Below are 23,750 nucleotides of genomic sequence, written 5' to 3'. Positions count from 1 at the left end.
ACATTGGGGGTGATGCTTTGGTGGAGCAAAGGCTCCTTCTGCTGAGCTCTTCCCCATGCCTGCAAAGCTGCTTCTCATCCCATATGGGCTGGGAGGGAGCGTGGGGACAAGGTGGGGAGCCCCACATCCTCGTGGGGACACTGGGGGTGATGCTTTGGTGGAGCACAGGCTCCTTCTGCTGAGCTCTTCCCCATGCCTGCAAAGCTGCTTCTCATCCCATATGGGCTGGGAGGGAGCATGGGGACAAGGGGGGAGCCCCACATCCTCGTGGGGACACTGGGGGTGATGCTTTGGTGGAGCACAGGCTCCTTCTGCTGAGCTCTTCCCCATGCCTGCAAAGCTGCTTCTCATCCCATATGGGCTGGGAGGGAGCATGGGGACAAGGTGGGGAGCCCCACATCCTTGTGGGGACACTGGGGGTGATGCTTTGGTGGAGCACAGGCTCCTTCTGCTGAGCTCTTCCCCATGCCTGCAAAGCTGCTTCTCATCCCATATGGGCTGGGAGGGAGCGTGGGGACAAGGGGGGACCCCCAGACCCTCATGGGTGGCAGCCGGCTGTTGGTGGGAGGTTGGGAATGATGCTCTGACGGGATGCAGGCTCCTGAGCTCTTCCCAGTCCCTGGAGAGCTGCTCCTCATCCCATTTGGGCTGGAGGGGGACCGGGGGACCCCGCATTCCCATGGGTGATGTTCTCTTCGCCTTCCCTTCCAGCCATCCAGGGGGACAACGAGGTGCTGGTGCTGGTGGAGAGGCGAAGGTAGGAGCAAAGGATGGGGAGGGTTGGATGCTCCCAGTAAAATATCCCAACCCTTCCCAAGTTATTCCTCGTTTTGGGAAGTCTTTGCCCTCTCTGCAGCAGCTGAGGACCCCCAAAAGAGGGACAGGACCAACAGGACCATCCCCATGCCCCTGATTCCAGCCTCCCTGGGAGGGGTCCATGCATGCAGTGGGGTTTGGTGGCGCATTGGGTCCCGCGCTGAGGCCAGGCTTCCCGACAGGACGCTGTACATCCAAGGGGAGAGGAAGCTGGATTTCCTGGGATGGGTCCAGGCCATCCAGAAGGCTGCGGGCAGCTCCGGGGACACGTTGTCAGAGCAGCAGCTTACTGAGTCCGATGTCCCACTGCTGGTGGATCGCTGCATCGACTACATCACCCAGTGCGGTACGTGCCTGCATCACCCAGTGCGGTATGTGCCTGCATCACCCAGTGCGGTGCGTGCCTGCATCACCCAGTGCGGTATGCGCCTGCATCACCCAGTGCGGTATGTGCCTGCATCACCCAGTGCAGTATGCGCCTGCATCACCGGCTCACCTCATAGACACCACAGAGTCAGCTGGGTTGGGAAGGAGCTTCAGGACCATCCAGTGCAACCATTGCCCCATGGCCACCACTGCCCCATGGCACTGAGGCCTCGTCTCCACGGGGTGTGAACCCTTGCAGGGCCGGTGCCTGCAGCCCTGCCCTGGGCAGCCTCTTCCAATGCCTGAGCACCCTCTGGGGCAGGAATTGTTCCTCAGCTCCATCTAAACCTGCCCTGGTGCAGCTTGAGGCCGGTTCCTCTTGTCCCATCCCTTGTTCCTTGGGAGCAGAGCCCAGCCCCTCCTGGCTCCATCCTCCTCTCAGGCACTTGTAGGCAGCCATCAGGTCCCCCCTGAGCCTTCTCCTCTCCAGCCTGAACAGATCCTCCAGCAGATAACACACGTTTCCCTCCCTCTTTGAGCATTACAAGAAGGCTCCAGATGGAGGAGGCCTTTGGCTCCTCCATCCTGCAGCAGCCAGGAAGGGTCCCTGTTCCCTAGGGAGCAGGTCTCACCCCACCGGCTCTACCCCAGGGTTGACATCCGAAGGCATCTACCGCAAGAGCGGGCAGAACTCCAAGACCACCAGCCTGCTGGAGATGCTGCGCAGGGATGCCCGCAGCGTGCGCCTCAAGGAGGGCGAGCACCACGTGGATGACGTGGCCAACACCCTCAAGAGGTTCTTCAGGGACCTGGGGGACGGGCTCTTCACCAGGCGCTGGGGCCAGGACTGGATGCGGGCCACTGGTGAGCACTGGGGGCTGCGGGTGCTGTGGGGCCAGGTCAGGGTGGCTGTTCCGCTGCAGCATCCTGCATCCTCTCCTCCACGGTTGGGGCAGGCACCCAACGCACACGTTGGAAATGGGGTGGGTGGGGACTGGAGGGTGACCCCGTGCAGCTTGGATGGGGAGGAGATGGGGCAATGAACCAGACCCCCCTGCCCTGGGCTGCGGGATCCCCCCCCATGGGTACTGGGGATGGATGGACCCAGTGGCAAACAGCCATGAGGCACAGTGCTGTGGAGCTGGGATGCTCCAGCCCCATGGAGATGGGATGCTCCAACTACATGAGGCTGGGACGTTCTGGCCCTGGGATGCTTCCACCCTGTGAAGCTGGGATAATCCAGCCCCATGAGACTGGGATGCTTCAGCTCTGGGAAGCTGGGATGTTATGGCCTTGAGATGCTTGAGCCCTGGGATGCTTGAGCCCTGGGAAGCTGGGATGATCTGGCCTTAGGATGCTCCAGCCCTGGGATGCTCCAGCCCCATGGAGCTGGGAGTCTCCAGCCCTGGGCTACTCTGGCCCTGTGGATCTGGGATGCTCTAGCATTATGATGCTGGGATGCTCTGGACCCATGCAGCTGGGATGCTCCAGCCCTGGGATGCTCCAGGATCATGATGCTGGGATGCTCTGAACCTACGGAGCTGGGATGCTCCTGCCCTGGGGTGCTCTGACCCTGTGGGTCTGGGATGCTCCAGCATCATGATCCTGGGGTGCTCTGGCCCTGTGGGTCTGGGATGCTCTGGGATCATGATGCTGGGATGCTCCAGCGCTGGGGTGCTCTGGCCCATGGAGCTGGGATGATCGGCTGCTGGGATGCTCCATCCCCACAGTGGAGGCTCTGAGGTGGGATGTGGAGGGGGGAATGTTGGGGCCATGAATCCTGATCTCTCCTTCACCCCCCTCACTGCTCATCCCCTGCCAGCGCTGGAGGACGAGGAGGTGAAGATCACCGAGTACCGGCGGCTCCTGGGCACGCTGCCCACGGTGAACCGGGCCACGCTGAAGGCGCTTATCAACCACCTATTCCGGTACGGCACCGGTACCAGCCCCTCTGGAGCATCACCCCCTCCTCCGTGGCACCCTCATCCCTTGGCTCACATCCCAGACCAGGAAAGGAAAGGGACCTGGGGGTGGCCCAAAGCCAAGCATCCCATCCGGGCGTTGGGAGCGTTCCCCTTGGCAAGGCTGAAGGAGGGATCCTGTGGGGGTTTGGGGCTGGGGTCTCAATGGGGCTCCCCACAGGGTGCAGCGGTTCTCCGGGGAGAACCAGATGAACACGCACAACCTGGCCATCGTCTTTGGGCCCACGCTCTTCCAGATGGATGGGAAGGACTACAAGGCAGGACGGGTGGTGGAGGACCTCATCAGCCACTACGTGAAGATCTTCAATGTAGGTTCAGCCCCCCCTTGGGTCAGGATGGGGAGGGGGAATCTCCTCTGTCTGCTTTGGAGATGAGGGGAAGGGGTCCATGGGCCTGCAGACCCCGGGGACCCCCAGGCATGGAGCTGCTGGGATTCCACTGGGAGCCAGCATCTGGTGCTGCAGTGGGACTCAAGCATGGCCTGGGCAGCCCTGAGGGCTCCTCATCCTTGCAGGTCAATGACCAAGAGATGAAGAAGCAGCAGGATGAGATCACGGCCATCATGAAGATGCGGGAGGCAGCATCCAGCGGGACCCAGGTACGTGGGGACCTGCCGTGGGGTACTCTTCACACGGGGGGGCCCGCTCCAGCATCTCCTGGAGGTGCCGGGCGGTGGGATTCATCCTGCCCATGGGAGCTGCGGGTTGAGGTGCTTTCCCCTTGTCCCGCAGCAAGCCGGGGACTTCATCTGCACCGTGTACCTGGAGGAGAAGAAGACGGAGGCAGAGCAGCACGTGAAGGTGAGCGGGGGCACAGGGGACAGGGACAGGGAACGGCCCCGGGCACGTGCAGACCTGTCCCCTCCTCGCAGATCCCGGCCACCATGACCGCCGAGGAGCTCACCTTCGAGATCCTGCACAGGAGGAAGGTGGTCATGAAGGAGAAGGACTATTGGAGCTGCTACGAAGTGAATGAGAGGGAGGAGGCAGGTTGGTGGGGGGCGGATTGAGGATGGGGACAGGGATGGGGATGGGAATGGAGGTGGGGATGGAGGTGGGGATGGGGTTGAAGATAGGGATGAGGATGGAGATGGAGATGGGATGGAGGTGGGGATGGGGATGAAGATGGGGTTAAGATAGGGATGGGGATGGAAATGGAAATGGAGATAGGGATGAGTTGCAGATGAGGTTGGAGATGGGGATGGGGATGGACATGGAAATGGATTTGGGGATAGAGATGAGATGGAGACGAGGTTGAAGATGGAGATGAGAAAGAGGTGGAGGTGGCTATGTGGATGGAGATGGGATGGAGGTGGGGATGGAGATGAAGATGGGGTTAAGATAGGGATGGGGATGTAAATGGAAATGGAGAGAGGGATAAGTTGCAGATGAGGTTGGAGGTAGGGATGGGGATGGACATGGAAATGGATTTGGGGATAGAGATGAGATGGAGACGAAGTTGAAGGTGGTGATGGAGATGAGATGGAGGTGGAGGTGGGTGTGTGGATGGAGAAGGGATGGAGGTGGGGATGGGAATGAAGATGGGGTTAAGATAGGGATGGGGATGTAAATAGAAATGGAAATGGAGATAGGGATGAGTTGCAGATGAGGTTGGAGATAAGGGTGGGGATAGAGATGGAAATGGATTTGGGGATAGAGGTGAGATGGAGATGGAAATGGGGTTGAAGATAGTGATGGAGATGAGATGGAGGTGGGGATGGAGACGGAGATGAAGATGAGGTTGAAGATAGGAATGGAGTTGGAAATTGAGATGGTGATTGGGATGGAAATGGGCTTGAAGACATGAATGGGGATTGGGATGGAGATGGGCTTGAAGACATGGATGGGGATGGAGATGGGGATGGGGATGAGAGGTTTCCCCTGGGAGCAGCACCATGAGGCAGTGCTGGGACAGGTCCATGCCCTCCGGGGAGGGCGGCTGCAGTTTGCTCACCACATCCATGATGCAGACGGGCGGGTGGCTGGGACCAGGGCTCACAGGACACCTTTAGGGGTTAAACACCAGTGAAGCTCGGAGGGGGTGCTGGGTTCCTCACCCCAGGGTGCCCATGGGCAGCAGCAAGAGCTCGGCGTGAGCAGGATGAGGCTCAGGTCCTGGTGGCTCATCCAGGCAGGATGCTGAGCCCACCACCGAAAGCCAACATGGGATGCTGTGGTCCTTGCCAAGCCCAGGCTCCCTCTGCACACCCTGTGGTGCCCGTCCCACCGTGCTCATGCACGTCCCTATGGGAAGTGCGGTCCCACCGTGGACCAGAAGTCACCTCCCCAGGGCACAATCAGGCAGCAGCATGAAATGAACCCAGTGAGGGCAGGCAGGAGCTTGGGACCCACGTGCGGCCCCCTGGGGATGGTGCCTGACCCCTGCCCGTCCCTGCCTGTCCCTGCCTGCCAGAGCGGCCCCTGCACTACTCAGAGAAGGTCCTGCCCATCCTGCACTGCCTGGGCACCGAGAGCTACCTGGTGGTGAAGAAGCAGATGGCCATGGAGAACATGCTCATCTACCTGGGTGAGAGCCGGCGAGCCGCGGTGCTGCACGGAGGGGGTGGGATGGGGTGGGATGGGATTGGGGATGGGGATGGATGGAGATGGGATAGGGATGGGGATGGGATGGGATTGGGGATGGGGATGGATGGAGATGGGATAGGGATGGGGATGGGATGGAATGGTGATGGGATGGGGATGCGGTGGAGGTGGGATAGGGATGGGGATGGGATGGAATGGTGATGGGATGGGGATGCGGTGGAGGTGGGATAGGGATGCAGGTGGGATGGAATGGTGATGGGATGGGGATGCGGTGGAGGTGGGATAGGGATGGGGTGGAGATGGAATGTGTTGGAATGGAATGGGGATAGGGATGGGAATGGGGATGGGAAAAAGGATGGGATGAGATGGGGTGGTGATGGCAATGAGATGGCAATGAGGATGGGATGGGGATGCAAGGGGAGGTGGGATGGGGTAAGCGATGGGAAGGGGGTGGGATGGGGATGGGATGGGGTAGGTGATAGGAAAGTAATGGGAAGGTGATGGGATGGGGATGGGGATGTGCATGGGAAAAAGGATGGGATGAGATGGGATGGTGATGGGGATGAGATGGTAATGAAGATGGGATGGGGATGGAGAGGGGGATGCGAGGGGAGGTGGGATGGGGTAAGTGATGGGAAGGGGATGGGATGGGGATGGGATGGGGTAGGTGATAGGAAAGTAATGGGAAGGTGATGGGATGGGGATGGGGATGTGCATGGGAAAAAGGATGGGATGAGATGGGATGGTGATGGGGTTGAGATGGTAATGAGGATGGGATGGGGATGGAGATGGGGATGCGAGGGGAGGTGGGATGGGGTAAGTGATGGGAAGGGGATAGGATGGGGAGGGGATGGGGTAGGTGATAGGAAGGTAATGGGAAGGTGAGGGGATGGGGATGGGGATGGGATGGGAATAGGGATGGGAGGGTGGTGGGGATGCGAGGGGAGGTGGGATGGGGTAAGTGATGGGAAGGGGATGGGATGGGAATAGGATGGGGATGGGACAGGGATGGGAAGGGGATGGGGTAAGGGATGGGAAGGGGATGGGATGGGGATGGGATGGGGTAGGTGATAGGAAAGTAATGGGAAGGTGATGGGATGGGGATGGGATGGGAATGGGGATGGGAGGGTGGTGGAGATGGGATGCCAAGGGAGGAGATGGGATGGGGGTGAGATGGGTTGGGATAGGAAGTAATGGGATCGGATGGGATGGGGCGGGGGGCCAGGCAGGAGCAGTGCTGGGGCTCCCCTGCTCTCACCCTTGGGGCCGGGTCTGGCTGCACCCCCTGCCCCGAGGGGGCTGGAATTGCTCAGTGGGTGCCTGCAGCCAGCAGAGGGGGCGACTGCAAGCACGGGATGATGAAGTTCCGGGAGGAGAGGAACCTGCTGGGGCTGGGGCTCAGCACCGGCTTCCACGACCGCTACTTCATCCTGAGCCACCGCTGCCTGCACCTCTACAGGGACGTGAGGGTGAGCCCTGCCTTGCTTTGCCTTGCCTTCTTCCCTTCCCTTCCCTTCCCTTCCCTTCCCTTCCCATCCCTTCCCATCCCCATCCCCACGGTGCTGGCACCATCTCTGCCCTCTCTGCTCCATCCTGGTGCCAGCCTCATCCTCTGCAAGCCCAGACCCCTCCCCGCATCCTTGTGGCTCCTCCTGCTGCCAAGGCCACCGAGCCCATCCCGTGTCCCTGTGGGGCCATGGACCGGGGCCGGGCAGTCCCCAGCGTGGTGCTGGTGCCTCTTCCCGCAGAGCCACAAGCCAGAGAAGGAATGGCCCGTGAGGAACCTGCGGGTGTACCTGGGCATCAAGAAGAAGCTTCGGCCTCCAACGTGGTGAGCAGCAGCGGCGGGGTGCCCTGTGGAGTGGGGACTGGGATGGGGATGGGACAGGGACTGGGACTGGGACTGGGATGGGGATGGAGATTGAGACGTGAATGGAGATGGGGATGGAGGTAAAGATGGGATGGGAACAGGTCAGGAGCAGGGCTTGGGCTGCGGGTGGGGATTGAAACAGGGATGGAGACAGGGATGGAGATAAGAACGGGATGGAGATTGGGGTAGGACAGGGACAGTGATGGGGACAGGGGTGGGGATGGGGATGGATATGGGACAGGGACAGGGGTGGGGATGGGGATGGATATGGGACAGGGACAGGGGTGGGGATGGGGATGGATATGGGACAGGGACGGTGATGGGGACAGGGGTGGGGATGGGGATGGATATGGGACAGCGGCAGAACTGGGCACAGGGGCAGGGCTGGGGCCAGGGCCGGTTGTGCCGCGGGGACGCGCCTGGTGCTGTGCGCGCCTCCGGCCACCAGATGGCAGAGCAGAGCCGCGGGACGCTGCTGCGGGCCAGAGGCAGCGCCGCGCAGCCGGGTCCCGGCCCCATCCCTGCCCCATCCCGGCCCCATCCCCATCCCTGCCCCGTCCCGGCCCCATCCCTGCCCCGTCCCCATCCCTGCCCCATCCCCATCCCTGCCCCGTCCCCATCCCTGCACCATCCCGGCCCCATCCCTGCCCTGTGCCCATCCCTGCCCCCTCCCCATCCCTGCCCCGTCCCCATCCCTGCCCCATCCTCATCCCTGCCCCATCCCCATCCCTGCCCCATCCTCATCCCTGCCCCATCCCCATCCCTGCCCCGTCCCCATCCCTGCCCCGTCCCCATCCCTGCCCCATCCCCATCCCTGCCCCATCCCCATCCCTGCCCCGTCCCCATCCCTGCCCCGTCCCAATCCCTGTCGCCATCCCCATCCCCATCCCTGTCCCTGCCCCGTCCCAATCCCTGTCGCCATCCCCATCCCCATCCCTGTCCCTGCCCTGTCCCTGTCCTTATCCCAATCCCCATCCCTGTCGCCATCCCCATCCCTGTCCCTGCCCTGTCCCTGTCCTTATCCCAATCCCTATCCCTGTCGCCGTCCCAATCCCTGTCCCTGTCCCCATGTGTCAGTGTGCACGTGCACGTGTGAGCTTGTACGCGCATGCAGGTATGTGCATGAGTGTGCTGGGTGTGCATATGGGTGTGTGCATCCCTGTCAGCACGCTGTCTGCATGAACGTTCACACGTGCATATGTTAATGTACATGTGTGTGAGTGTGTGCACGTGTTAATGCACATGTATGTGAGTGTGTGCATATGTTAATGTACATGTATGGGGGTGTGTGCACATGTTAATGTACATGTGTGTGAGTGTGTGCACATGTTAATGTACATGTGTGTGTGCATATGTTAATGTACATGTGCGTGAGTGTGTGCACATGTTAATGTACATGTATGTGAGTGTGTGCATATGTTAATGTGCATGTATGTGAGTGTGTGCATATGTTAATGTACATGTGTGTGAGTGTGTGCATATGTTAATGTACATGTATGTGAGTGTGTGCACATGTTAATGTACATGTATGTGAGTGTGTGCATATGTTAATGTACATGTGTGTGTGTGCACATGTTAATGTACATGTGTGTGTGCATATGTTAATGTACATGTGCGTGAGTGTGTGCACATGTTAATGTACATGTATGTGAGTGTGTGCATATGTTAATGTGCATGTATGTGAGTGTGTGCATATGCGTGCATATGATGCTTGTGCATACGCATGTGGATGCATGTGCCTGTGCATGTGTGTACATATGAACGCATGGGCATTGTGTGTGCACATGTATGCGGGCTGTGCCTGCGTGTCAGCAGGATGTGTAAATGCTGCTCATGTCCATACGGGTGGGTGCCTCCATGTCAGCAAGCCGTGTACACGCATGTGCACGTCTCATGTACATGTATGTGTGTGTGTGTGTGCTCATGGTTTCCTTCTCCCTTCAGCTGGGGCTTCACAGTCTTCCATGAGAACGAGAAGCACGAGAAGCAGCAATGGTGAGAGCGGGGACGGACACGGGGTGCAGAGCCCATCCCATGGGATCCACACTGCGGGTGCTGGCGCTGAGCACAGACACAGCCTGGGGGGACCCCCTGCAGCAGGGCCAGGCCAAGGGGAATGGCTTTAACCTGCCCCAGGGGAGACTGAGCTGAGCTCTTAGGCAGAAGCTCTTCCCTGGGAGGGTGCTGAGGCGCTGGCACAGGGTGCCCAGAGAAGCTGTGGCTGCCCCATCCCTGGCAGTGCTCAAGGCCAGGTTGGACTCAGCCCCCCCTTTGTGTCCCCATCGCCTCCGTGTCCCCACAGGTACCTGTGCTGTGACACCCAGGCTGATCTCCGTGAGTGGTTCGCCACCTTCCTCCACGTGCAGGTACGCAGGAGGATGCTCAGCGCGGAGCCACCCTTGCTGCACCCCAGCATCCCTAAATCCCCGCATCCCAGGGCAGCGGAAGGGGCCCTGAGGACCAAAGAGCCATTGCCCACCCCACGTCCCCTCTGTCCCCAGCACGGGGGGGCCCTGTGGCCCTCGGAGGGCTCCAAGGTGAGGACGTCGCGGTGGCAGCAGGACTCCAGGTTGGGTAACATCTCCCTCATCCCGCTGCGGGGCAATGAGAGTGAGATGAGGAACAGTGTGGCTGCTTTTGCTACTGACCCGCTCACCGTGAGTGACAGGGGCTGCTGGGGGCGGGGGGGGGACCCCTCTGTGTGGGGCTGCATCTCCTCTGCATCACACGAGGAGGGGGTTCTGGTACCCAGGGACGGGGGGAGCATCCCCGTTCCCATTCCTTATGCACCAGCATCAGCCTCTGGTCACCCCAGAGGGGAGGAAGATGATGCTTTGGGTGCTCTGAACGGCGTTGGGGTGGTGTCCAGGGTGCAGGAGGGGCCCAAACCGTGTGATGCAAGGCAAGGGGATGCTGCCAAGCTCTGATTTTTCCTGTCACAGGGTTGGTTTCTCTGGGACGCTCTCCTGGTCACAAATCAGCCCCATCCCCTCGTCCTCCCGTCTGTCTGTCCATGCTGGGCATCCCCGCACCACGCCAGTGCTGTGGGTGCCCTGCTCAGCCACGGGGCCCGTGGCTGCTATGGGTGGTGGTGGGACAGAGCTTCTGTGCTCCCACCGTGCCCAAGGCAGCCCCTTGGGCCCTCGTTGCTGTTATAAACCTGAGGACGTGGCTGTGATGGGGAGATCCTGCCGTGGGTTGTGCATCACCCAAGGGTGGGGAGCAGCGGCATCACCGCCCCAGAGCCCCCCCCTACCGCACACCCATGCCCATGGACCGGGTCTATGGGGCAGCCCTGGCCCAGGACCCCCCCCCAGGCTCAGGTTTATAACATGGGATGATGGGGAAGCTCCTCCTGGGCTTCCCCATGGGCTCTGCTTTGAGGTGCGCGTGTGCTGTGCCAGGGACAGCCCTGGCAGGGGGGTCTCTGCACCCAGGGGGACCATGGAGCATCCTCTGGGCTGCTCCAGGGCAAGGGACCAGCACCGTGGGGCTCCCATGGGACACTGTGGGTGTCCCCACCATGGGGCGGGGAGGTGGGCACAGGCTGATGTGCCGGGGAGCGCGGGTCCTCTTGCTCTGGGCGTTCTCCTGCATCCCTGATGCGCTCCTATGGGAACCCCTGGCGATGCCGGGGCAGGAGGAGGGTGAGCACTGACCCGTGTGCTCTGTCCCCAGCTCCTGCACAACGTCTGAGCTCGAGGCCTGAGACAACGGTGAGTGTCCCCAGTGCTGCAGGGGACGATGGCGCTGCCCACCCCATTGCCAGCCCGCGCGGGGACAGGGGACATGCGGTGCCCCCATGTGGGTCCCAGCAGGGCCGGGATGGAGGTGCCAACGTTTGCTCTCCTCTTGTGCTCCAGGTTTGTCCACGCGTGGGGCAGCCCTCAGGGACCTGCTCCAGCCCCACATCCCGGCGCAGGCCGGGCTCCCATCACATGCGGAGCCTCCACCGGACCCTCTGACCTCCCCACACCGTGACCCATGGGCACACAGGAGGGGAACTGGCTGCGAGGCCACTGACCCACCAGTGGAGCAGGTCTGGGGAGCCATGGCCAGGCACCCATGGAGACTATATAGGGACCAGCATCCATGGGGACCAGCATCCATGGGGACCAGCATCCATAGGGACCAGCATCCATAGGGACCAGCATCCATGGGGACCAGCATCCATAGGGACCAGCAGCCATGGGGACCAGCATCCATGGGGACCAGCATCCATAGGGACCAGCATCCATAGGGACCAGCATCCATGGGGACCAGGCACTCATGGGGACGAGGCACTCATGGGGACCAGCATCCATCAGGACCATGCAGCCATGGGGACCAGACATCCCTAGGGGCCAGGCATCTGGGGGGCCAGCACCCTGGGGATCAGCACCCATGGGGACCAGCATCCATGACGATCAGGCACCCATGGGGGACCAGGCATCCATGAGGACCAGCATCCATGGGGACCAGCATCCATGGGGACCAATATCCATGACTATCAAGCACCCATGGGGGAGCAGGCATCCATGAGGACCAGGCACTTATGGGGACCAGCATCCACAGGGACCAGCATCCACAGGAACCAGCATCCACAGAGACCAGCATCCATGTGGACCAGGCACACATGGGGAAGAGGATCCACAGGGACCAGCATCCATGGGGACCATGCACCCATGAGGAACATGCACCCATGAGTACCAGGCACCCATTGAGGAGCAGGCATCCACAGGGACCAGGCATCCATGGGGACGAGCACCCATGGGACCAGCAGCCATGGGACCAGGTATCTATGTGGACCAGCATCCATAGGGACCAGGCAGTACCAGCCTACCAGACCCCAGATCTCAGCTGCTTTCAGCTTCTGCTCCAAGCTCCAGGGAGGGAAGCGGATCCCGGCCGGACACCCTGGCACAGGGTCCTGCTTTTCCTCTTCTTCCCTCTTATTTGAAGTCCCCCTCCATGGAAACAACAAGGCAATCCTTGAATCATCCCTGAATCTCCATTCATGGCAATCCTTCCCATGGGCTGCATTCCCAGCTCCGGGGACCACCATCACGGTGTTCCCATCACTCCTAGAGAGGGGGTGCCCCATTGCCAGGGTCCCCTCCATGGGCAGGCCATCGCGAGCCTCTGTACCCCCAGACTGGGGGCATCCGGCCGCTGTCCTAATCTCTCCATGGCATTAAAGGTCTTTGGGAAGCGACGTGTCCTGGTCTCTGCGGCTGGGATGGGGACAGCGGGAGCTGAGAGCACATGGGTGCAGCGGGGTGGGCCTGGGTGCACCCGCTGGGTGCTGGGGAGGTGATGGGTGATGCCAAATGCACACTAAACCCATGGCTGCAGGGATGCTGGGAATCAGGGATGTGAGGATGCGAGGGTGCAGGGATGTGGGGATGCGGGATGCAGGGATGTGGGATGCAGGAATGCAGGGGTGCTGGGACGTGGAGATTCAGGGATGATAGGACATGGGGACGCAGGGATGTGGAGAAGCAGAGTGCAGGTATGTGGGATGCAGGAATACAGGGATGCAGGAATATAGGGATGCGGGGATGCAGGGATGCTGGGATGTGAGGATTCAGGGGTGTGGGATGTGGGGATGCTGGGGTGCAGGGATGCAGGGATGTGGGGGTGCAGGGTGCAGGGATGTGGGATGCAGGAATACAGGGATGCTGGGATGTGAGGATGCAGGGGTGTGGGATGTGGGGATGCAGGGATGCTGGGGTGCAGGGATGCAGGAATGTGGAGGTGCAGGGTGCAGGGATATGGTATGCAGGGATGTGGGGATGCAGGGATGATGGGATGTGAGGATGCAGGGATGTGGGATGTGGGGATGCAGGGATGCTGGGGTGCAGGGATGCAGGGATGTGGATGTGCAGGGTGCAGGGATATAGTATGCAGGGATGTGGGGATGCAGGGATGTGGGATGTGGGGATGCAGGGATGTGGGGATGCAGGGATGCTGCGGTGGGGGGTATGCAGCAATGCAGGGATGCAGCAATGGGAGGATGCTGGAGTGCAGCTCCCTGCAGTGTCCCTTGGTGCGGGTGTCCCTCCACCTCCCCGTTGCTCTGATCCCCCCGGGGTTGGGCAGTGACTCATGGGGGGTGACAGATGTCAGCCCCACACGGGTGACGTGTGTCAGTCACACACACGGGTGACAGATGTCAATCACCCGCAGCGCTGGGGCTGCTCTGCCAGGGGTGCAGATGGAGGGCAGGAACCCGTGTGTGCTGGGGAATGAGGTCTGGAATGCGTGTTCGGTGCATGCAACACATGTTCAATGTCTGCAGTACGTGCTCCAGGTATGCAACACGTGCTCTGTGCATGTAATGTGTGCTCAGTGCATGCAACACGTGGTCAGCATCTGCAGGATGTGCTCCGTGTATGCAATGTGTGCTCTGTGTATGCAATGCATGCTCAGTGTCTGCAACACATGTTCAGCATCTGCAGTGCTTGCTCAGTGCGTGCAGTGCCTGTTTGGTCTCTGCAATGCGTGCTCACTGCAGGCAACGTGCTAACATGTGCTCAGTGTCTGCAGCACATGCTCAGTGCATGCAACATGTGCTAACGTGTTCAGTGCCTTCGATGCATGCTCAGTGCATGCAACGTATGCTAAGGTGTTCAGCGCCTTCGATGCATGCTCAGTGCATGCAACATGTGCTAACATGTTCAGCGCCTTCAATGCATGCTCAGTGCATGCAACCTGTGCTCGGTGCCTGTGACATGCTCAGAGCATGCAACACAAGCTCCATGTGTGCGTTTTATTCTCAGTGCCTTCAGTGCATGCTCAGTGCATGCAACGTGTGCTAACGTGTTCAGTGCCTGCAATGCATGCTCAGTGCATGCAACGTGTGCTAACGTGTTCAGTGCCTGCAATGCATGCTCAGTGCATGCAACGTGTGCTAACGTGTTCAGCGCCTTCAATGGGTGCTCAGTGCATGCAACGTGTGCTGACGTGCTCAGCGCCTTCAATGCATGCTCAGTGCATTCAACATGTGCTAACGTGTTCAGTGCCTTCAATGCACGCTCAGTGCATGCAGTGTGTGCCGAGGTCCCCAGTGCTGCAGCATGTGCTCAGTGCATGCATCGTGTGCTAACGTGTTCAGTGTCTGCAGCACATGCTCAGTGCATGCAACGTATGCTGACGTGTTCAGTGCCTTCAGTGCACGCTCAGTGCATGCAACGTGTGCTGACGTGTTCAGCGCCTTCAATGCACGCTCAGTGCATGCAACGTGTGCTGACGTGTTCAGCGCCTTCAATGCATGCTCAGTGCATGCAACGTGTGCTAACGTGTTCAGCGCCTTCAATGGGTGCTCAGTGCATACAACATGTGCTGTGTTCAGTGCCTTCAATGCATGCTCAGTGCATGCAACATGCTCAGCACCTTCAATGCACGCTCAGTGCATGCAGTGTGTGCTAACGTGTTCAGTGCATGCTCAGTGCATGCATCGTGCGCTAACGTGTTCAGCGCCTTCAATGCACGCTCAGTGCATGCAACGTGTGCTGACGTGTTCAGTGCCTTCAATGCACGCTCAGTGCATGCAACGTGTGCTAACGTGTTCAGCGCCTTCAATGCACGCTCAGTGCATGCAACGTGTGCTGACGTGTTCAGTGCCTTCAATGCACGCTCAGTGCATGCAACGTGTGCTGACGTGTTCAGTGCCTTCAATGCACGCTCAGTGCATGCAGTGTGTGCCGAGGTCCTCAGTGCTGCAGCATGTGCTCCGTGCCTGCTCTCACACCTGCCCTCAGTGCCCGCCCTGTGCCCCGTGTTCCACATGTGCTCCATCTTCACGCCTGCTCCGTGTCCGTGCCCGCACACGCTTGTGCCCCTCCGTTCGCACGTCCCCTCCACGCGCACACGGTGTTTACACGCGTGTTAGTGCCTGAGCACACGCCTGGTACCCGCAGGGCCTCTGAGCACGGAGAAGATGCTCCGAGCGATGAGCTGCATCCGTGGGGCTGAGCCCAGCGTCGACGCCAACAGCTCCTGCAGCATCCCGGCTCCCACAGCGGCAGATGTGGGGCTCGCTTCCCCTCCACGCTCATCCCATGGGATGAAGCTGCCGCCCCTCGGGAGCGGGCTGGCTGGAGCCTCCCTCCGCTCGCTCTATGTATAGCAGAGCGGGGGCGAGCGCGTGTGATGCCGCGCACACGGTGATTAACTGCAGAGTCATTTACAAAGAGCTTCCTCAGCTCCCTGCCCGGGGCTGCTCCGGCACGTGAGGGCCGTTCCGAGCCCTGCGGCATTCCAGAGCTGCGGAATTGCGGCTGGAAACTGCCCGCGGAACAGGAGCTGGGGGGGCTGGACGTGAGGAGCGGGTGTGATGGGGAAGGGCTGAGGGAGCTGGGGGGTTCAGTGTGGAGAAGAGAAGGCTCAGGGGGGACCTGATGGCTGCCTACAAGTGCCTGAGAGGAGGATGGAGCCAGGAGGGGCTGGGCTCTGCTCCCAAGGAACAAGGGATGGGACAAGAGGAACCGGCCTCAAGCTGCCCCAGGGCAGGTTTAGATGGAGCTGAGGAACAATTCCTGCCCCAGAGGGTGCTCAGGCATTGGAACAGGCTGCCCAGGGCAGGGCTGCAGGCACCTCACACCCCGTGGAGACGAGGCCTCAGTGCCATGGGGCAGTGGTGGCTGTGTTGGGGTGATGATTGGACTTGGTCTTGAAGCTCCCTTCCAATCCGGTTGATTCCATGATTCTATAGCTCTGTTGTAGCAGGATCCAGGTGCCTCTTCCCAAGGTGTGGAAGCTCCTAGCATGGGGCCGAGCCAGCAGCATCCCTGCCCTTCGCCATGGTTTGGCGATGGCAGGAGCATCGTGGGCTGGACACACGGATCTGGTGAATGCCAGGCAAACCCCACCACCGAGGTGGCACAGCGCAGGCTCAGCACCCTCTGCCAGCCACCTCCCGCCTCTGTATATAAAGGAGGCTCCATCCATCCCACCCCTGGGTGCTGCCAGCCCTGGGTGCAGGCAATGGGGCAGCCTCATGCACCCAGGCACGAGCCTCTGCCTCTACCCCATGTTCCCCCTCCTCCTCGCGGGTACCCTAAGGCGGATGCAGGCAATGCCAGCGGATGATGCTCCAACCCCACGGCACCCACAGGCCTTGTCCCCACGGGTACCCTAAGGCAGATGCAGGCAATGCCAGCGGATGATGCTCCAACCCCACGGCACCCACAGGCCTTGTCCCCACGGGTACCCTAAGGCGGATGCAGGCAATGCCAGCGGATGATGCTCCAACCCCACGGCACCCACAGGTCTTGTCCCCACGGGTACCCCAAGACGGATGCAGGCAATGCCAGCGGATGATGCTCCAACCCCACGGCACCCACAGGCCTTGTCCCCACGGGTCCCCTCGTGTGCATCCCGCACCCGTGACAGCTCAGCCCTGCTCCTGGGTGATGGACTCGGCAGCTGATCCATGCCCGGATTCAATAGAGCCGCAGCCGCACTCCAGCCGACTTCGGAGCATTCATTATTTCATCAGCAGCCCCATTAACCTGTCACTGCCTTTAGTCAGGCTCTCGTGTTCTATCCCCCCTCCTTTCCCTTCCCTCCTGCCTTCTCCCGGTCCCTCTTTATATTCAATCAGCCGCCTCCACGCTTGGAATGCTACCAAAGGGCAGCTGGGCATGGAGAAGCATCACCTCCCGCTGCTCCCGGCTTTGCCATCCTAAATGGGGCTCAGCCTGGGGAAGGGTTTGGGGAAACCTGTTGACAATTCAAGCCCCAGCCCCAATTCCCACCCCGAGGCTCCCCCCCCCCCCAGCATTCCAGAGCTCAAATCACTTCCAAAGCGGCTCCTGGTGGTGGGAAAGGGGGAGAAGAGCCCCTTGGAGGGGGTTAGGAGCATGAAGTGATGGAGCAGGGGAAGGACAGCGCTGCTTGAAGCCGTTTATCCCGTCCCGTGCTCCCTCCTCCCTCCCCAGCAGCCTCCCACTCGCTGCTCCAGGCTCCTTAGGGAATATAAAGGGACTTGAGATCCTAAATAAAGGCTCAGGAGGGAAAGGGGGTGCGGGGGGGGGGGCTGTGCCCCAGGGAATTGCTCCCCATGGACTGGGTGCTGGGATCCGTAGGGATGGGGGGATCCACTTCTGACTCCCGTGGGATGCTGGCAGCGGTGGGGGCTTGGTGTTGGGGGTCAGGGGCTCAGCACCTTGTGGGGTGGAGAAGGAGACGTTGGATGGGTGCCCTTGGCTTGGCTTGGCCAGAGCAGAGAAAGGAGCCATGGCCAAAGCCAACTGGAGCTGGGTGGCAGAAGGAGGAGTCAAATGGGGCCTTTCCCAATTGGAAGAACCCCCAGGGCCTGTGCTCTGCTTGGGACGAGGGATACAGGAGGGAAGAGCCGCTCCCCCCTGGCCCACAGGGTGATGCTGTGGGACAGCCCCATGCCTCCTCCATCCATGAGCATGGTGGGATCTGCTCCCAGTACAGGCAGTTCCCAGATCCCCGCCGGCAGCATCGATGGATGCAACTGGTGCTGCTGCATCCAGGTGTGTGGGTCTGGCACAGGGAAGGATGCTCTGGGATGCTGATGCAGGGCCCGGGCTCCTCACCCTCCCTTGTCACCGGGGCTGCTGCGAGGAGCTGGCCTTGTCCTTCTCCATTAAAGCACGTCAATCTGAACCCATTTCACTGTGACAGAGCCTTCAATCTCAGTCAGCCACTCCTGCCGGCGGTGATGCTCCCGGCTTGGCAACACGGACCCATCCGCGCTGCATCCCTGGCCGGGGCTGAGGGAGCAGGATGGGGTCCCCAGGGACACGTGTGCCAGGTGGGACACGCAGCCAGGCAGAACTGCTGACTCAGCACAGCGCCGGCCTCTCTTTTCCCTGCGGAGGGGTTGATCCTGCAGCCGAACCGGGTTTGGAGCCTTAAAGGAGCAGGAGCGGCTCTTCCTCCTCAGCCATGAGGATGAAGCACAAGGCTGGGGTCAGAGCTCCTGCACACGGGGTGGATGTCACCTCCTGGGGTGGACGTGGGTCAGCAGGGCTTGAAAATCCCCATTCATTTCCCCTTGCTCCATCCCTTGGGAGCCTCCCAAGAGGACAGAGCAGGAGGATGCTGTGGTGTCGGTGGGGAAGGGAAGCAGGACGGGTGTCTCCTACCTGGGCTCGTGCTGTGTTTGACCCTGTCCTATTGGACACAGGGGCTTGGAGCAAGCTGCTCCAGTGGAAAGGGTCCCTGCCTGGGACTGGAGGAGCTTTAAGGTCCCTTCATCCCAACCTATTCCATCCCAACACACACATTCATCCGTCCCGGTGTATGCAGGTAAATAGAGCCCAGGTTGGAATCAGCACCCACTGAACCGACCCATCCCAGTTCCCTCCTTACTGCCACCAAGATAAACCCGCTTTGTCCCACGTGCCACAAGGATCTGTGTTGAGCCACCCTCACCCAGCATCGTGCAGCCCTGAACGGAGCATGGAGGAGAACTCCATCCTGATGAAAGGAGGAAAGCCAAAAACGCCACTGAGACTCGCTCAAGACACATTAAAAAAAACCCTCTTTGAGGAAAATCACCTTAAATTGGCTATTTATCGGCTCAGCATCCTGCCAGGAGGTTTCCATGGATACCTGGAGCCTCGGCAGCGCCAGCCCCATGTGCCACATGCGTGTCCCCACTGGTGACAAACCCTCATTGGCACCTCTTACACAGCAAACTCCATCGATCTCGGCCCTGCTGTGGGGTTCTGATCCCAATTCCTGCATCCCCAGGGTTGGTACCAGCATGGGGAGATGCCCTGGTGCATCCCAAGGGACCGCAGGGTGGCAATGGGGGACGCTGTGGGAAGGGGTTGGTGCTGTGGCACTGGTGTGGCTGCAGTGGGATGTGATGCTCCAAGGGATGGGATTATCCCCATCAACATCCCTGTCCCATCACAGCATCACTTCCAGCTGTGGGGAAGAGTCCAATGCGCCCATCCCCAAGGCACCACTCCCTGGGTGATACGAAACCTGCAGGCTTGGGTGCATCTGGAACACGCTGCCCATCCACATCCCTGCTCCAAGGGACCCTGATGGCTTCCACAGGGATTTCCCTGCCTCAACCTGATGGGAAGAAACAGCTGGGAGCTTGTTGCAGCTTGGGGACCAGAGTCAAACCACCACGTGGACAGGGATGCTTAGGGGATGCGGCAGGGATGAGCAGGGATGCTCCAGGTCCCTTCTGCAGCTCAGATGGCCACCAAGTCCATCTGCCATCCCTGGAAAGCTCATCCCTGCTTTTTCCCACCAATTGGAAAATGCTCCTGATGCCTTTGGGGGGATGATGTGTAAGTGGGTCCCCAGTTCAGTGTTAGCTTGGGGATGCTATTAAAGCACAGGGCTGAGCCCAACCCCCAAGCAGTGGGTTTTACCCCTGAGGGCCATCCCAAAGGCATCCCCTGCCCCACGGAACCCCCATCCCGTGGGACAGGGTGTTCCAGGGTGCCACCAATCCCGCTCTCCCTTGGGGCTTGTTCCCGGACAAGATTATCTGCGTGGCTCCATGTAGCTGCATCACCTCAGCATCACCCAACAACAGCTCCTGCTGCCGCCTGGCATTGATTCCATGTGATCCATGACCGCCTTCCGCACATTTAATCCCTCCCTGCTCCCTTTGTGGGAGCCAACCCACGCGTGAAGGAGCAGCAGGCACGCTGCTAATTCCCATCAGTGCGGGTCTGGCTGGGCCCGGAGCTTGGATTGTTGGATTCCTTTTGTTCCCATCCCGATTTTGCCTTTGGTTTCATCCCTGGACACAGTGGGGGGGAAGCTCATGGGCCCATCCTGCACCCTGGTGCACCCATGGGCTGCGGGAAGGGGATGCTGAAGGTGCAGCGACACCTTGTATCAGGAACACACAGCTCCATCCTCCTCTTCCTATGTCCCCATCGCTGTCCTTCATTCCCAACCATTCCCAGCCTCATCTACACTCGAGCACCCCCCATCTCCTCTCACCCCCAAACCAGGGATGGACCTCATGTCTGGGTGATGGGAAGCAGGAATTTGGGACCTCAAGGCTCAGCCTGCGCCCAAGGGCCACTGCAGGACCGGGTGTCCCCATGCTCCCCACAGTGATGGGAGAACTGGGAAGGGGTCACGGTGGCAAGAAGGATTCCAAACCCACCGAAACCAGGATGGGGAGCCACGGAGGGGACAGAGCTGGGTCTATGGGTGGCGCCTGGATCGTGGTACCCTGGGGTCAGACCCTGGGAGCGAGCAGACCCCCAGGGCTGACCCTGCATCCCTGTTTCCCATCACCCGTATGACGGATGTCACCCCCGGCACAGCCTGGGGACGGATGCTGGTACCCGGGGATCGGTCGCCGCAGGGTACCGATCGCTCCAGGCTTTGGCCTTGGGGACACATCAGAGGGATGTGGGATCTGATGGGTGATGACGCGAGGCTGGAAAAGGAAGGGGGGCAGAGGCTGCCCCGGGGCAAGGGCACCCGTGTGGCTCCGTGGGGCGATGGAGCCGGCCGGTCCCTGTCCGCTCCCGGCTCCCAGCTGATGGATGTGCCCGGGCAGGACACGGCGCAGCCCGGGGCAGGCTCAGTGACAGCGCTGGAGCGGCCCCAGCCGCGCTCCTGCTGCCCCCTTCAGCGATGGAAGGGGCTGAGGCTGTGCTGTGAGCAAGCACATCCCTGCCCCTTCACTTCCCCCTTCCCTTTCCCCTTCTCCCTCTCCTTCTCCTTCCCCCTTTTCCCTTCACCCTTCCCCTTCCTCCTCTACCCTTCCTATCCTTCTCTGTCCCCTTCTTTCCCCTTCTCCTCTTTCCTTCTTTTCCCTTTCCCTTCCCAGTCCCACCCCTAGTCTCCCCTTGCCTTCCTCATCCTTTCCTTTCTCCTTCTTTCCCTTTTCCCTTCCTCTTGTATTCCCCATCCCTCCCTTTCCATTTCTTTTCCCCTCTTTCCCCTTCCCTTCCTCTTTGCATTCCCCATCCCTCCCTTTCCATTTCTTTTCCCCTCTTCCCCTTCCTCTTTGCATTCCCCATCTTTCCCCTTCATTTTTCCCTTTCCCCCCTTTCCACTTTCCCCTTCCCCCTCCCCATCCTTCCCTTTCCATTTCTTTTCCTTCTTTCCCATCCTTCCCCTTCTCCCTCCAATCCACTTTCACACCCCCCTTACCCCCACCAAGCTTCCCAAGCCCCTTCCTGGACCTTTTGGGATGCTCCATCCCCAACAGTGGCTCTCCCGCTGCCTCTCCCATGGCTGCAGCACCGGCCCGGGGCAGGTCTGCAGGGCCAGGAGAGGGTGGGATCCGCTCTGCTTCCTGCAGCTCGGGATGGACTAGGGGGGTACTGAGATCAAATCAAGGTGGGGGATTTACTGACGGCCATGAGCGGGGTGATGCTCCACAGTGGTGCTGGAGGGAAGCAGGGTTTCTCTCCCCTCCACACGAGCTTTCATTTCCCTTCCCTTACCAGAGGATCTTTCCATCAGCCGCTTCCTCGGCTGCCGGGATCACAGCGCTGCTCCATTGCCCCCAGCACGTACTCATGGGATGGGTTGGGTTGAAGGGACCTTAAAGCTCCTCCAGCCCCAACCCCTGCCACGGGCAGGGACCCCTTCCATAGAGCAGCTTGCTCCAAGCCCCTGTGTCCAACGTGGCCTTGAACACTGCCAGGGATGGGGCAGCCACCAGCATCCCCTTTGTCCCTTTATCCCCACTTGCTCTGAGAGAGGCAATGGGATGGGTACCAGTGAGAACCAGCATCAATCCCACCTCTTCCTGCATCACTATCCTCATGCTGGCTACCGGGATGCATCCAAACACCCTCCAAGCAGCATCCTGGGGTCCCCATCCCTGCCCCGAAGTACCTGGGGGCCCTGTCTGTGCTCTGCCCACGCCAGCAGAGCTGCACCTGCAGGCACAGGCAACCGTTTCCCTCCTCACTGAGGATTCCTTTCCGCTTATTTGCTGCTTTGAGAACAGCTTGTTCTGACCTTGCGATAAAACCCAAGGCTCCGGGCTCCTCCGGGGGTTGTTTTCTGTTCTTTTTCTGGTCCCGGGATAAATGTCAAGGAAAATGGAAAAGCTTTTCTCCATTCTGCTCTTTTCTTCCTCCTCAGAAAAGCTCTTTGGGGTTGTGAGCGTGGCACAAGCAGAGAGAGGGGGAAACAACGCCCAGCTTCCTGGAATTGGAACTTTCTGGGGGGCATTTGTACAGGCACGACAGGACCAGTGGTTCCATTGGTGGGAATAGTGGGGATATCTAGGGATATATCCATATCCTGATGGGATTGGAGCAAGCTGCTCCAGTGGAAGGTGTCCCTGCACATGGCAGGGGGTTGGAACTGGGGGAGCTTTGAGCTCCCTTCATCCCAACCCATCCTATGCTCCTCTGACGGCCTGGAAGCAGGGGAGCAGCGTGTGGTCCCTGGGAGCATCCCGGGCTGCTCCGCTGAGGCATCCCTGTAGGAAGAGAGAGGAGCCCGTTGCTCCCTGGAGCTCCGAGCTCTGGGGACAGGGTGCAGTGATGCTGTAGGGAGAGCATCTTGTGTGGAAGCTGCTTTGTGCCACCAAAGCCATCCCCATGAGCGGGATGCTGCCGGTACCCGCACAGCGAGCACCCAGGGATGATCAGTGGTTATCGAGAGCTCAAAGACCTGCATCCCGCAGCCGAGGAGGCGCTGCAGGAGCTGAGCTCGAGGCTCGTTTCACATTCACACCACAAACACCCACACGAGGGCACGGACCTGGAATGATGCCTTTGGAAGGCGGCAGCGCTTCATCTTGCTGACAGGAGATAAAGACATGGAGCAGCGTCAGGAGCCAGAGCGGAGCTGCCATGAGCTGCGCTGGAATCGTGTTGGCTGCAGCCAGCACGGAATGTGGGGAGGAACAAAAGGGATTTGCTGTGCTGGATCCTCCCAGGACCTTCTCCTTCCATAGGGCTGGGAAGAGCCTTAAGCTGCAGGACGCTGGGGTAAGGTTTGCCCTTTGGATGCTCCTGGAGAAGGTTTCTTGGTGGGTCTTGCTGGCCATCACCAAGGCCTCGCGCCTGCACCACAGCCCCGCTCTAATGTCCCTGTATGCCATGGGGATGCCAACCCCATGGATTTCCAGCAGCCAGGATCAGTTCCAGGTCCGTGGGGGCCTGAGCTTGCTCCAAGCCCCTGTGTCCAAGCTGGCCTTGAGCACTGCCAGGGATGGGGCAGCCACAGCTTCTCTGGGCACCCTGTGCCAGCGCC

At 60.2% G+C, this 23,750-nt stretch overlaps 1 protein-coding gene and 1 long non-coding RNA gene across 4 annotated transcripts in view; both read left to right on the top strand.

Moving 5' to 3' along the window:
* The window catches only part of ARAP1 (ArfGAP with RhoGAP domain, ankyrin repeat and PH domain 1), a 49,534-nt gene extending 38,210 nt beyond the window's left edge, over positions 1-11,324 (top strand). For 2 of the 3 annotated variants that reach the window (XM_062633843.1, XM_062633841.1), the window contains 15 exons: positions 712-757; positions 999-1,162; positions 1,834-2,046; positions 3,005-3,110; positions 3,325-3,472; positions 3,679-3,762; positions 3,896-3,964; positions 4,036-4,153; positions 5,577-5,690; positions 7,034-7,176; positions 7,456-7,538; positions 9,522-9,572; positions 9,880-9,943; positions 10,079-10,234; positions 11,256-11,297. In XM_062633843.1, the coding sequence (XP_062489827.1) occupies positions 712-757; positions 999-1,162; positions 1,834-2,046; positions 3,005-3,110; positions 3,325-3,472; positions 3,679-3,762; positions 3,896-3,964; positions 4,036-4,153; positions 5,577-5,690; positions 7,034-7,176; positions 7,456-7,538; positions 9,522-9,572; positions 9,880-9,943; positions 10,079-10,234; positions 11,256-11,273 (1,577 nt within the window). In that variant the 3' untranslated portion in view covers positions 11,274-11,297. Of the gene's footprint in view, positions 1-711; positions 758-998; positions 1,163-1,833; positions 2,047-3,004; positions 3,111-3,324; positions 3,473-3,678; positions 3,763-3,895; positions 3,965-4,035; positions 4,154-5,576; positions 5,691-7,033; positions 7,177-7,455; positions 7,539-9,521; positions 9,573-9,879; positions 9,944-10,078; positions 10,235-11,255 lie in introns of all 3 variants that reach the window. The other variant, XM_062633842.1, reaches the window with a different exon arrangement.
* A 1,704-nt stretch (positions 11,325-13,028) lies between these two features.
* LOC134171523 (uncharacterized) lies at positions 13,029-15,828 on the top strand. The gene is made up of 3 exons (XR_009967658.1): positions 13,029-13,068; positions 13,746-13,869; positions 15,479-15,828. It is a non-coding gene; the product is annotated as an uncharacterized LOC134171523 (long non-coding RNA).
* The last annotated feature ends 7,922 nt before the right edge of the window (positions 15,829-23,750 follow it).

This window comes from Pezoporus occidentalis, unplaced genomic scaffold (assembly GCF_034315485.1).
Source record: "Pezoporus occidentalis ecotype Australia unplaced genomic scaffold, CSIRO_AGI_Poc_V1 ctg405, whole genome shotgun sequence".
NCBI lineage: Eukaryota > Metazoa > Chordata > Aves > Psittaciformes > Psittacidae > Pezoporus > Pezoporus occidentalis.
This window is presented reverse-complemented; position numbering and strand designations above follow the sequence as displayed.